General features: G+C 38.6%; 1 protein-coding gene across 1 annotated transcript in view; it reads right to left on the bottom strand.

Moving 5' to 3' along the window:
* The window catches only part of NELL2 (neural EGFL like 2), a gene marked incomplete at both ends in the record, with an annotated part of 153,296 nt that overhangs the window by 63,448 nt on the left and 75,736 nt on the right, over positions 1-14,112 (bottom strand). The window contains one exon of the mRNA XM_080634423.1: positions 7,050-7,175. Within this exon, the coding sequence (XP_080490549.1) occupies positions 7,050-7,175 (126 nt within the window). The remainder of the gene's footprint in view (positions 1-7,049; positions 7,176-14,112) is intronic.

Genomic DNA, 14,112 nt, shown 5'->3' with positions numbered 1-14,112 from the left:
ACAGCCTCACAGACTTAGATTCTCCACCTATTTTGCCATTTCTTTTGGCTTCTAAGCTATTTCTTTCTAAAAGCAAGCAGTAGCAAAAAAAACAGCATCACTTGGCTTGAGTGAAAATGAAAAGACAAAACTGTCTGGAATAGATTCAGCAAAATGATTATGAAGATAAAAGTTATAAAGTCTGCATACAATTAAAATATGTATGTGAGCAACTAGCTCCGCACGTGGGAGTGGTCCCACACATCTCAGCACTGCCATGGGGATAGACATGTCTGCTCACATGGCTGGACCATGCTTGGAAGAAGTAGGCCACGATTTGCAACATACCTGATATGCTTTTCATAATTAATCAGTTAAGAATTCACATGTATTTCCTGCCAAAGTACAGTGCAATTGTAAAACCTCAGTGCTGTCAGGGTATATAACTGTAGATTATTCCTCTCTCTCAAAATAAAATAGAAGAGAAAAAAAATTTAAAAAAGAAATACAGAATAGGTAATTTACTAAGCTCCACAGATGACAAAATATACAAACATTAACTCAAAGAGTCAGGCTTATATACTAACACAGTCCATACTTCATATGTCCATTTCATATTCAGTCATTTAACATCCCACCTAGACCACACGTACAGGGAGAGTCAACTGAAGACACCATCCTAGGATACTTACAGAGAGCCCAATACCTCCCTTTCCTTTTCCATTAAATGTGAAACATATAACAGCCCCTGGGGAGGAATTCTCTGGGTAGTTAACATGAGCTGCGTTACCTTCCCCACATCACCTTGGGACTCCCGCCCACAGAAGAGGCTGAGCACATCACCAGCACTTCCATCACCTTTACACTGACTGGAAAGCCAAAACAAAACAAAACAAAAAAAAAAAAAGAAGAGAAGGTGTCCCATGAGCTTGCAGAGAAACAGCTTTAAAAAATCATCTGGGGCTCAGAAAATCCATGGCTTCTCCAGCCCACAGCATGCATCTTAATAGGATCTAGGAAGGATGCACTAAATCTCACAGGGTCTTTCTTCTGTTCCATTTATGATGGGTTACTTAGATGGGTGAGTGGTCCCAAGGCAGGAAACTTAAGACAGCCTAAATGTGATTTACTCAGCCTAAATGTGATTAACCATCCACTGTGCTAATCAGAATTCCTCACTGTTAGAGCAAGTGTAAGAAAAAAAGTTCTCATCTCTCATTTTCTAACTTCTCCCTTTTCCATTAAAAAAAGAAATAATAAAATGGTGCAGGAAGGGTATGTATTGTGCTGTTCAGAGCTCTGATACCAGCTGTGGATTACACAGCAGCCTGAAAGACTGGAGGGAACACTGGCTACATCCTTGAGTCTAGAAGGAAAACTCTTTTTTTCCAGCCAAGAAAACAGCCCGTGCATTTTTGTAACCCCAGGCAGAGGAAACACATAGGTGTTACTATACCAGAAAAATACTAAGATATTCAGATTTAATCATATCTAACAGTGATGGTGTAGCAAACTGCTACACATAGAAAACTACCCCAGCAGAGACTCATGCCTTTTTCTGCCTCCCTTCCTTCAGCTAAACACCATTACATTTCAGGTTCTGTGAAGCAAAGTGGAAGGGGAATGAGATGATACCAATGCAGGGAAAGCATGGTAGCTCAGGGCATATTTTTTATGCCTTTAATTTGCAGTTTGTGCACCCATCTGGCATATGGGTGCAGATTAGGACTCATCTCCCCTTCTCATACCTATGATTGATTTCTGAACATAAAAATCAGTCACGAACAGAATTCTGTGTAAATATGGTTGTGACTAACTCAATCTAACCCTGTGAATCTTGCTTCCAAGATGAACACAAATAACAAAATCTGAAATTGATGTCTTCATTACATCCTTTGTTGTGAAAATAAAAGTGTCATTCAGATCTATCGTAAACCTTGCAATAAACATGCCAAGAAGAAACAGACTGGAGCTGCTTTGGAAGCAACTATATGCTGTCTAAATCAGTCTTTTGTGCCCAGGACTCCGACACAGATAGATAGCACAGATTTCTTTTGAAATGTCTCGTACAAGAGAAAAACTCTTCAATGTCACTGATTTTATGTCTCTTTTCTATTTTGATCAATGACTGCTAAATTATATATGTGTGCATAGAATGGAACAGTAAGACATTTTACATTAGTCTGCCAGCAAACTGTGTGGATATCACTCACATCATAACCTGCCTAATCAAGGTTCAGGTATAATTTTTCAACATCTCCTTCCTGTGCTCCAGCTATCCTGTGCAAACAATGACATATTACTGCCAAGCCCCAGAACATTTTTTGCTGCTTACTAACATTCCCAAGGATGCGCTTCTGGAGCTTCTGGTCTAGCTCATGGTAAGTCAGCTATTTTATGCACAGCTATGGTTCCATAACAGCATAACAAGAAACAGTGTGAGCTGAAATACATTTTAAAAATATAACATTTAGTAACACACAGGGTCACTTGTTGCTTGTTTGCCTTATTCTTGTTACTCCTGAACTTGACTAAAAATCTTCCTCTTCTTCAGATTGATAGATATTTCAGCCAGCAAGTTAAACCCAGAACTGTCAATGAGGCAAACAGAGATTTGCCAAGAACTTTAAATTCTGCAGAAGGCAAAAAAGGGTTGAATAGCAAAATTTAGTTCCAAACACTGGCAAAAACCAAAGTGCATTGGACCCCCTGTACATGAGTACTGAGAGACTTGAACAGAATTGCATACTATATAACCACACCAATGGAAATACAGAAGCCTTCAGTAGTTTTTGTGGCATGCTTGCCATGGCAAAGTGCCCCTAAAATATTCAGGATTGCCTCTGCATGCAAGAGATGTTCCTGTGAGGCTTCTGCAGCATGGTTCTCATGAGTAGTTGGCCAGAGGCATCTTTACACAACCCTTCCGCAGAAGCTGAAAACTGATGCTATCAAAGCCGATGCTTCCAGCTATCTTGAGGAAAATAGAAAAAAGCAATGCAACAGTTATGTCCTACAATAACCACTTTTTGCACAAATTACATAAAACAGAATCTATCCAATGGTATAAATGTAAACATATTTTCCATATCAGTATTTGAATTGGTTTTAAAATACCATTTCTTCTACAGACATCCTTCCCACTTTTCATTTTTGCCATATGTAAACACCAGGTTTTTCTGTGGACTATGGAATACATCAACTATCCTGTGCAGCTTCTACAACAAATCCAATTATTAGAACAAAAAAAAAAAAAAAAAAATATGGAAAGCCCAGAAAACTCTGTTATAGACAGTGCACAGCCTTACTTTCACAGATATGCCAAGTTAAACAGGGTATTCTTCACAAACCCTTTCAAAAATATCTCCTTAATTTGCAGAGCTCTGTCTCTTTGGTCTATCATGATTGCTTTTCTCCTTACTGTCTTGCTTTTCTGCTAGACAAAAAGGCTTGGTTTATGCCCTTAACTTCAAGAACTAGCATCATGATAGCACGAAAATTGAGCTTAATCAAAGTAATTCCCAGCTGTAGTGAATACGCTGTGAGCTCGCAATGAACAGTGAGGCATGGTGGGCATGGACAAGTGGTATCTTGATTCTCAAAGTGCAAAGATTTCTACTTGCTGCTTTCTAAAATCATAAAAGGCAGATTAAACTGATAGACTTAAACAGAGCAAATGCAAAGTTGCCTGAGTCAGGCTGAGATCCCTAAACACACTTCACTTCCCTTGATATTTGGAAAATACTTTTCTTTCTCAAGTCCTAGGTATCATTTGTTTAGCTGAAAGTCATTAAGGCTCCACTTCAATAAGAAACAAACAAACAAACAAACAAAAAAGGACAATAAAGGGAAGTATAATGGGTTTTCTTTGTAAAATACTTGCTTTAAAATACCACAGCATGCTGTAAGATAAAAATCATGCGTATAAAAAGTCAGCTATACCTAAGCCTGGATTAAACCTCTTGGTCTGACTGCAGGACAGCAAAGTACTGTCATTAGCATCATACTCCCTCCCACTGTTATTTTCTTAGAATCATGGAATGGTTTGGGTTGGAAAGGACCTTAAGATCATCAAGTTCCAACCCCCCTGCCATGGGCAGGGACACCTCACATTAGATGATGTCGCCCAAGGCTCTGTCCAGCCTGGCCTTGAACATTGTCACGGATGGAGCATTCACGACTTCCTTGGACAACCTGTTCCAGTGCCCCACCACCCTCACAGTAAAGAACTTTTTCCTCATATCTAACCTGAACTTCCCCTGTTTAAGTTTGAACCCATTACCCCTTGTATTATAACTACAGTCCATGATGAAGAATCCCTCTGTGGCATCTTTTCAGGCTGCCTTAGGACACTGGAGGTCTCCACACAGCCTTCTCTTCTCCAGGCTGAACAGCCCCAATTTACTTAGTCTGTCTTTGTATGGGAGGTGTTCCAGCACCCTTATCATCCTCACGGCCCTCCGCTAGACTTGCTCCAACACCTCCATTCTTATTTTGCATTGATTTATTAACATACACATTTTTCAGCAATGTTCTGTAAACATGGTCAGTGTTTCTACTGCACAGAACTTTTTGCTGGTTCTCAGAACAGAGCAAGTTTCTTCAACAGAGACAATGCTAAGCAATGTAGTAGTTCAAAACTTCCATAGACTCCCTCTTAAGAGACACATTGACATACCCTCCCTACTAGTGTTCACTTTACCATCTTTGGATGCACATGGAACTTTCCAACATTAGGAGCCTTAATAGATGGCAAAACCAGCAAAGAGCAAAGCATATGCTGAGGTGTGAAAAACCTATGGCAGTCTCCTGTACAGGTATATACACTTGCCACCTGCTTTAATACAAGCGCTATAAGGTAAATGCTCTCAGTGTCGCTCAAACAGATTAAAACAAGCACAAAATGCCATTCACTAATCAAAGCACATGACTTTAAATGTATACTGTGTTTCCTTCAATTTTTAAAACATAATTGACCTTTCACTCACTAGTTGTTCAGTGGAAATGTCATACAAGAGTCTCATAAGTCTACTTATACTTCAGTAACTGACCAGTGCCTCCACCAGAGGTACTCACACAAGCCATGGAACCAGAAGAAAAGCACAGTGATTTTGTGACATATACACTGATGTGAGGTTGCCATTCATGGAAATGCTACCAACCAACAGACACTCCATGCCCCTCAGTGTCCAAAATTCACTGTAATTTAACTCCAGAAAAGCTCCATGTCCCAAACAACAGCGAGTGGTATTGCTCAGACATACAGAAGGTAACTGCATAATTTATAGCTCATCTGGCCTAGTGAGTCTTAAGACTGAAATCTTATGAAACCATTTAATCTATTTTGCTGCCTTTAGCATTAACTTTTTCCACCTTGATGAAGGGAAAGCTGGAAAAGAAATCATTTGTTTTGTCACCCATCAGGCTGATTTCACAGGAAACTATTATTTACAAGTGTGAAGCCAAACTCAGTTTGCAATGTGAGATCTGTACTGGATTTCCGTCAAGTTTTACACCAGTTTGTTTGTCCCGATCTCCTGAACTACACTGAATTTCACAACAGTACCTTCCAGCAAATATAAGGTATGCAATGTGCAGAGTATCATGAAATATCTTTATTTATAGGCACCAAATGCCCCCGTGAAGTTGCTTGCAATGGTTTATAATTTCCACAGTTCAATCAGAACAGCAAGTTAAGGGAAGCAAAGCAGAAAAAGTATCACAGCGATTTAGATGAAGTCAGTCCCAAAATAATCCCAACATTCGCACTCAATAGGTAGTGAAACAATTGCTTTACTCAGCTGAGAGTAAAGTGACCAGAAAGATACTGGTTGCTTCAGAAAGGACATGCTGCAAGCAGTCGATAACTTGGTCCTTCAAGAACTGGACTTACTGCAGGAAAATAGTGCTCACCAGTGTATGTGAGGTGAATGTCAAGTACAGGCAACACAGTAGGCACAAAAATCACACATAATATGGTTTCAAATCCATCTCCCCAAGTGTTGTGCATGTTTGGGCAAGCAAATTATGCTGCCTTATGAAGAAGCTGTTTCTGTAGCAAGACATATCATTGATGCTCAAAAATGCCAAGACATAATGAACAAAATTAAATAAATTTAGAAATTAACTTCACAGTGCTATCTCCACATTCTGAATACTCTCCTCCATTTATAACCAGCTTCACTGGTAATATGAGCTCCAAGCAAGTTTTACTGAATAAATATATCCTCTTATAGAAAGAGCTAATGCATTCCCCGTGCACACAAATTAGTGGTATTATTTTGTTCACATACATTTTTCTTCACTGAATGTACCAAATCTTTAAATCATATTTGCTTTATCTGTCTAGTAGGAAAAAACACATTCCTCCTAGGAACACATACAGTCAGCCTGGCTCTGATAAAGAAGGCTGCTTTAAATGTCCAGCGTTCATTCCATAACGCTACAATATCTTGCAATAAAAGAAGACTAGAAGACAGAAAATCAGTATAAACCAAACATCTCTACAGCATCCACTGGCAGCAGAACAAAAAGGGGAGATCCAGAGATAAGTCTGACCATGTTGTAAGGAGGCTCAAGGCAGGCAGAGCTCCTGCTCTCTGAACTCAGGACCCAGCTGGAGAGCCTCCCCAGTGAGACAGAGTTTAAAATGAGGAAACAGCCACTTCTAATATGCATCAAATTGAACTCCATCAAAAGTTTGCAGAAGAGTAATCATATTCCAAGTGAAGTTGTACTTGTGTGCCACATGGAAACTCAGTAACCCATAGCACTATTTTTGCTTTCTTATTTTCCCTCCAGCCTCCTCCTCCCTTCACCTTTTCCATCAGCAGCCAAAACCATGCAGACATATGAGACCATCCAGACGGCCTTACAATTCCAGGCAAACAATACAATATATTAGCATGTTACAGTGCACCGTATTCTTGTTATTATTTTGGTGTTTATACTGTTTAACATTTCATGTAGACATTCTGTGATTCTAACAAAGATTAACTTTAGAAGAATCCCATCAGTGCTTGTATATACCATCATCTTGTTATTTCCATTCACAAACGCACAGCTCTTACCTGTACATGAATAATCATCAATGCGTATATACCCAGTTTTGCAGATGCACATGAAGGATCCTGGAGTATTTACACACACGGTATTCTCACGACAGTAATGCCGTCCTTCAGCACATTCATCAATATCTGTCAATAAGGCAAAGAGAAACACGAGTCAAATTCAGCAGCATTCTTCACAGTCTCAATACACCGCTACTCACATCCACCAGTAGTGGGTTAGACTAAAAAGTTACTTAAACAGCAATGCATTTTGGCAAACTTCTTTGTTTTCTCCTTCATAAAACCTGCTTGAAGTGTTTAAACAACAGAATTAGCATGAGCTTTCTGTGCACAGCTGTGAGTGGAGTTACAAAGAAGATTATATTGGCTTACATCTTTCCTTTTGAAGTGCCTATGATGTTATTGCTATGATTTAAATAAGAACAAAAAAAACCTGGGGGCCTGAACAGCAGACCAACTGCCTCAGCACTGCAATGTCATCCATCACTGTACCTGTATAGTCACTGCAGTCATCAGTATACAAACACACTATTATATGCATAGTATGTGCCTTTGATCTAATAGGTATCATTTGGGAAGAAACTCTAAGGAACATATTAAAACCTGAAGAGACACCAGAACTTATATATATATATATATATATATAGTTTCTCTTGGAACTCTAAAGTAGCAAATTGGTAAATTTACTACATATACACACATAAATCTATGTCTGTACCTATCAACATATATATGTATATAGGTACATACACACACATATCTGAAAGGAACCTGAAAGAACCTAATTTATATAAAAAACTGCTCTGACAGAAAAAATTGCAACTTGATAAAATACTCGTTGGGGTGGAATACCTGCTGCAGTACAAAGTCGTAGAGCAAACTCCAGACATAAATCACTGTAGGTATGGAATTCAAAACCTGTTTGGTTCTGTTACTCCCTCGGGCTGCAAAATTAGATGTATTTCTTGTAGCAGGTTATATATCAACAATAAGACAGAGAAAGCACCACAAATAACAGAAAAAACCCTGCATATGATTATTATGCTGTAAAGAAGAAAAGCTATATTAATTTGGTAGTGCTCAGTAGCACACTCTTCCTGTAATATCAATGATAAAGACAGCATTTCTGAGGTGCTCTGTACATCTACATATATTGTCATGCAATGTGCCACTGAACCTTGCTACAAAAACATATTAAAAGTCAAAAAGGTGGATTGTTGGCTTGTTTATTTGTTTGGCTTTTCTTCCCCTGCTCATCAGTTTTGATTTCCTCCCTGTTTTCAGTGATGTTTACAGCTTCCAAAGTTGAAAATAAAACACCTGGATGGAAAACTGTTCCAGAGTCTGATGATTGTTCAAAACAATAGACTGGATGTACAAACTCAAATTAGGGTTGACTTCTTAATGCTGTGATGCTAAAGGTCAACAGTGTTAACTCCTGTACTTCTGTTTAGGTCGTACGCTTATCTCCCATTTCTTCCTCTCTTCCCAATGTCTTTAAATCAATAGCTACTTGACAGCTGTACTCATTGCCTGCTTTTCTGTTTCCCTTTATATTTCCGGAATAAAATTTGCCTTCCAGTACAAAACAATGAGATACACTGAATATTAGCAATTCCACAGAAATTTCCTAATTTCATTCAGTTTAGAAAAAGTTTCTATTTCCCCAGTTTCTCTGTCCAGTGCAACTGTTCTGCTGGGTTTTGCTGGAGAAGCTGCGGGGACTTGGCTATGAACAATGAAGGTGTCCGCTCCCTGAGCGAATGCTCAGGGTGGAAAGTCCAGTCCACTTTGCACAAATTCAGTTCCTTTGAGTTTCAATATACTTCAGTTGGTTTTCTTCCCTTCTTTTCCCTATAAGCTCTGATGGCATGGAAGAATCATAGCTTTAGTAGGGTGCTGGTTCAGAAAAGTTAATTTTAAAACTTACCTACACCAATAAATGTCTATTTACAGTGAGCACAGTGAGCATACTAAGGCTCAAATCACATTTTGTGAGAGTCATCTACGAAAGCAAAAAAAAAAAAGCAAAGCTATCACAAGACTACCACAGAGGCAGCTGGTTTTGCACAGAAAGTGGAACACGGCACAGATCTCCTGATGCACAGATGTTCTGTAGAAACATAAATGCAGAGTTCACAAAAGCAGCCAGCAGTTACAACATACGCCTCAGCTACTAGCACAGACAATGCAACTTGTGTCTTTCATAATTCTAGTTCACAACTCCATATTAAATTAATGGTGTTGATTTGTATTTATATAACAACATCAGTTTCCCAGTAAATTAGAGACCTTATGTTCTTGATGTCAACAGACTGCCTAGGAGCCAGCTTTAGCACTCTCAGAAAATTCTACTTAAAGATCCAAAGCCTCAAAGGCATTAAATAGAACTTTCTGAAAACTATATTAATGATTGCTTTGGCATGCAAATAGCCACGGGAGACCCAAAATGCTAATGGTTTCCATTTTGCAGTGAAAAACTTGAAGCCAGAGCCACTTTTATTCAAACCACCTAATTCAGAAGCGTTCAAAATAAAAGCTTTCGTTTTGCCAACATACCACATATTGAGATTTTGCAAAATGTTTTATTTTTAGCTCACTTTATTTCAAACCCTCGCTTTTTCAATTGTTACAAAAAAAACAACCAAAACAAAAAAATCCAACAAACAAGACACCACAACCGATCAGATTGCCTTTGAAGTGTTTCAGATGAACAAATCTGATACTATTTTTTCTCAAACTGATTTGCAAAGACACTGTCCACAGTTTTTAAACCCTCACTGGAAAACAGAACTCTTTCCCAGTCAGCTCTCTAGAAAAGCTATACACAATGCAAAGGAAATAAGGTGATTATTACTGCTACTGTCACATTATATTACATTGGCACCTAAAGACCTTAATCAGGTGTCAAAACTCCACTGCTCTACACTGTGGATGCACAGCTGATAAGCTGCTTTTACAAACAGTTTGCAACTTTAGCAATAAATCATATTGCCACTGGACACAGAAGATAATTAATACAAAAAGCGTAAAGTGAGAGTGAAATGACAACTAGTCACACAGAGATCAAGCACACTAACACTATGTGATTCCATTCCCTCCTTAGCATTCCATATGCAAGCTTTGTATGCATTATGTTAAGGTATTACACATCAAGGAAGACTGAACTGGGGCAGGGAAAAAGCCCAACATCTGTTCTCTTTCAAAGCTACCAAAACAGAAGCCTTTTCATCCTGCTTAGTGGTTGAAACACTGGTGTAGCTTTTTATCCACCTTCAGATACAAATGCACTAACTACAACAGAAAACCTGATGCGTTTCAATATCTAAGGAAGACTACAACATTTATCTTAATTTTCTCCTGCCAAAAAGCCTAGTTAGCATATTAATGCACATTAATGTCTTACTGTTTAGTCAGTAAGATGCTAAAATCAGTTCAATAGGATGAATGCACCACTTCAATGGCTCTACACATTCAACAATAAAGACTTGTGTGCTTGAAGTTTGTGATGTGATACTGAGCCACCAGCTGTGATGTACAGACAACAATGTAGTCATGGAGATCATCAACCTGCTTTATTCCCAGCAGAACAGACAAAAGAGGCATCTCTGGGAAAATTGGTTAGTGCAAAAGTGTTTGGAATCTGCACTTCAATGATTTATTTATACTTGCAAAAACATCAAAACTGAAAAGAAAAGTCTTCCTTTATCCCCTCAAGCACTCAAACAAAATTTATGCAAAACATATAAGCCAGGAAAAGTTTCCCTCTACCCCTTCCATCTGCACCTTAGTGAGTTTGCTTAGTGAGTGAAATTCACAGTTATGTTTTACAATCCCATTAGTAAGAAAAGAACTTGACCTGCAATCTACAAATCATTGTTGACCAAAGCCTCATGCTAACAAAAAAGCTTCTCCTTCAGCCTCACTATCCATCATTGCCTTTATCCACCACAAAACCCTGCCGGAACAAATGAGTCTGGTACTAAGTCAGTAAATCTGGGCTGTAAAGAAAGGAGGCTGTTTCCAGAACTTTATGGACAGTGTCCTGCCTCCAGCCATTTCCTTTAAAACTCAATGGTATCTAGCATCAGTGGTCTCCCTGGTCACACTTACAGAGGCACATGGTGAGCAGGGAGATGCTCTTGCAGGATTTTTGCAATAAATTATATTAAATACCTAAGAAGAGAGCAAACAGGAACATAAAAAGCTTTATTTATAAAGAAATATTTCATAAATTCCTGAATACAAAAGCAGAGCAGATTAGGCCTACAATTTAAAAACAAAACAAAACAAAAAAAACCCACATTTTTTATGTTAATGAAAGGTTCTGTCTTCACAGCCCTTAAATATGAAACCCTATATTTACCTGCTGAAGATATTAATGGTTTTCCACCTATCCCACAGAACAACATCAGCAAACCTCCATCCTGATCTGAGGGCTCCACTGCTAAGAGCAAGGGCTTCATTTACCCATCATTCCTGTGAATCTTGGGCCTCTCTGCTAGGAATCCCAAGGATGGATGCCAGTTAACAATGTCTGGCATAAAGGATCTTCAGGCCCTTGTTTTTATCACTACTGACCTGACTCACACTGAAATAGACATGCTGGGAAAGGTTGAGACTTTCTCATCTGGTCCCTGATCTGAAGGGCATCACAAAATCAGCAGGTGTTCCTCACCCATTAGGGGACTATGAAAGAGTCACAGTGACCAATCACAGCAACCAATACAATTGAAAAAGGTAAACATGTATTGAAAAGAAATACAACCTATCCTGGACAGGGTCACAAAGGAAAAGAAGTTCTGTCCTTTTTCTTTCTGTCTTCTCTCTACTGACAATAGCCCTTCTTTTCTCACCTTCCTCTGACATCAAGCTTCTCTGCCATTTTCCTTCCTCACCCACTTTCTATCTGACTAGGTTTGGTCCTGCCTCCAATCTTCCTCACCTTGTCTCTCCGCCTGTCTTCAACCCTTCCCCTCAACAGCTCCTCCTCCTTAAAAAAAAAAAGTATAGACTATAACTTTGGTAACCATGATAACCAGCTTACCTATCTGTGAAAGCATTGGGTTTTTAACTTTCACCACCAAATACCTTAATTCATCCTCAGATTCTTCCTTCCCAGTTGCTCAAGTGTTTAGTACATTAAAACTCCCCAGACTATTGCTCCAGTAAGAATGGTCTTAGTAGGCTCTCTCTCACTTCCCTGACCGTATTTCCAAGCTTGTATTCCCTCCAGGCTCCCTTTACTTTCAGCTACAAGCTGGTTTCAGTATGTCAAGTGCTTTAAGTTCCGCATTATCTTCCTATGCATCTGCGCTTGCCTATATCCTTTCTTACCTCCTGTCTAAGAAGATAAAATATGTCCAGGCACTGGCACAGCCCTCACTTCTTCTCTTACCACTACTATTTCTAGGCTTTCCATCAGTAGGCAAGCCTACGGTTTAACTACTACTGCTACTCCAGTCAGCCACAAACCGATCACTGCACTTTTGTTTTGCTTTGCTCTCTTAAATCAAGTTCAGCAGTTTTCCAACCGACATATTCCACAAAGGATGTTAGCAACAACTTAAATCAAAATTGTGTATTTGCTCTGAATCTTCTCCGTCATTTATTCCAGCTGACTGCACCACCATAGGTGTCATCATCACTCATACCCTCTATAGATAATCTTTGACTTTTTCTTCTCTCTAAATATATATATAGCCCTGTGCCTTTAGTGCTACCAATTACCACCAGCCACTAAAAGCCTAGCTCCAGCAGTAAAATTACTGAGTGGTGGTATGTATATGATCTACTTCTGAAACTGTGGGAGGTTTAGTTGTTTGCAAGTATTATTATTATTTTTGCCTACCTTTCTGCAGTTGTGTGTCCCTCCTCCCTCAAAAGAGAAAATCACTAAAGCCTAATGAATCATAATATAGCTAACCTTGTGTACCTACAGCAAGAATACACCCCATGTATTGAGTTAAAACATACAAAAATAACCTCAAGCATACACAAAGACCAAGGAGAAAAAATAAAATAACCTTCCACCATCTGTTCCCAGGAAAGAATTTGGGCCACTAACAACTCACTGTAGCAATGCATAGAGAGGGAAGAGAAAATGAGCAGCTACATGTGTCTATTGATTTTTATTGAATTATTAATGGACCTTAAAAGAAACTGGGTGAGTTGTATTATAAGTGTTAGTACCATTGTAATTGAGCTAATAAGAGGTTGTTATATCTTGACTAGACTCCTAAGCATGAATTAGACTAAAAATAAATTCTAATTATTGGATCTTCACACAAGGTGTGTTTTTTTCCTTGCCCATAACTAAACTGCACAGATAACACATACACAGATTGTACACATCCTGGTGCTTGTCCCTTCACTTTATTTTAAATCTCTGATCTTTGCTTAAGTTTGTGATTTCTCTGTCCCTCTCCTGCAGCCTGAGAGGGGGCTACTGGGACAGAAAATACTCTTAAAATAAAAGCAAAGTCACTCAAGGTCTATTCCCTAACAGAAGCTCTATATAACTTTGAAAGGATGCAATACAACATTACAGCACTTCAAAAATATCATTTTTTAACAGTACAAAGAGTTGTTTTTATTTCAGCTTGCCCCAGTTTTTGGAAAGGAAGACAGATTGTTGAGATAAAACTGTCCTTGTTAAACATGCAGCAGGAGATACTGCTCAACAGCTACCCATGCAAGTGAGACTCTTGGAAGAAAGTGAAATCTTAGCATCTCAGTCTCATGAAAACATCACTGGACACCACACACATTATGTAGTTTATATATATATATATATAAAAGAAATACAAATATAAATATATATATAAAAAAAAAAACTTAGGAAATTTTTGCAAACGAATATTGTCTGCCATCATGTAATGTTTTACTTGGCAAACTGCATCTTCTTACTATTTAATATCTTATAATTAATGCATATGGTAGTGTATACATGACAAAACAAGTAATTATATATAGCTATCTGTCAGACATGAAAGCATCCTGGGGGGCCTTTCCTTAGGCACCAAATAACTAGTGTGATGTACCGGCATACTGAGAATAAAAA

This window comes from Psittacula echo, assembly GCF_963264785.1.
Source record: "Psittacula echo genome assembly, chromosome: 1".
Lineage (NCBI taxonomy): Eukaryota > Metazoa > Chordata > Aves > Psittaciformes > Psittacidae > Psittacula > Psittacula echo.
The sequence above is the reverse complement of the archived record's forward strand: the minus strand, read 5'-3'. Positions and strand labels throughout refer to the sequence as shown.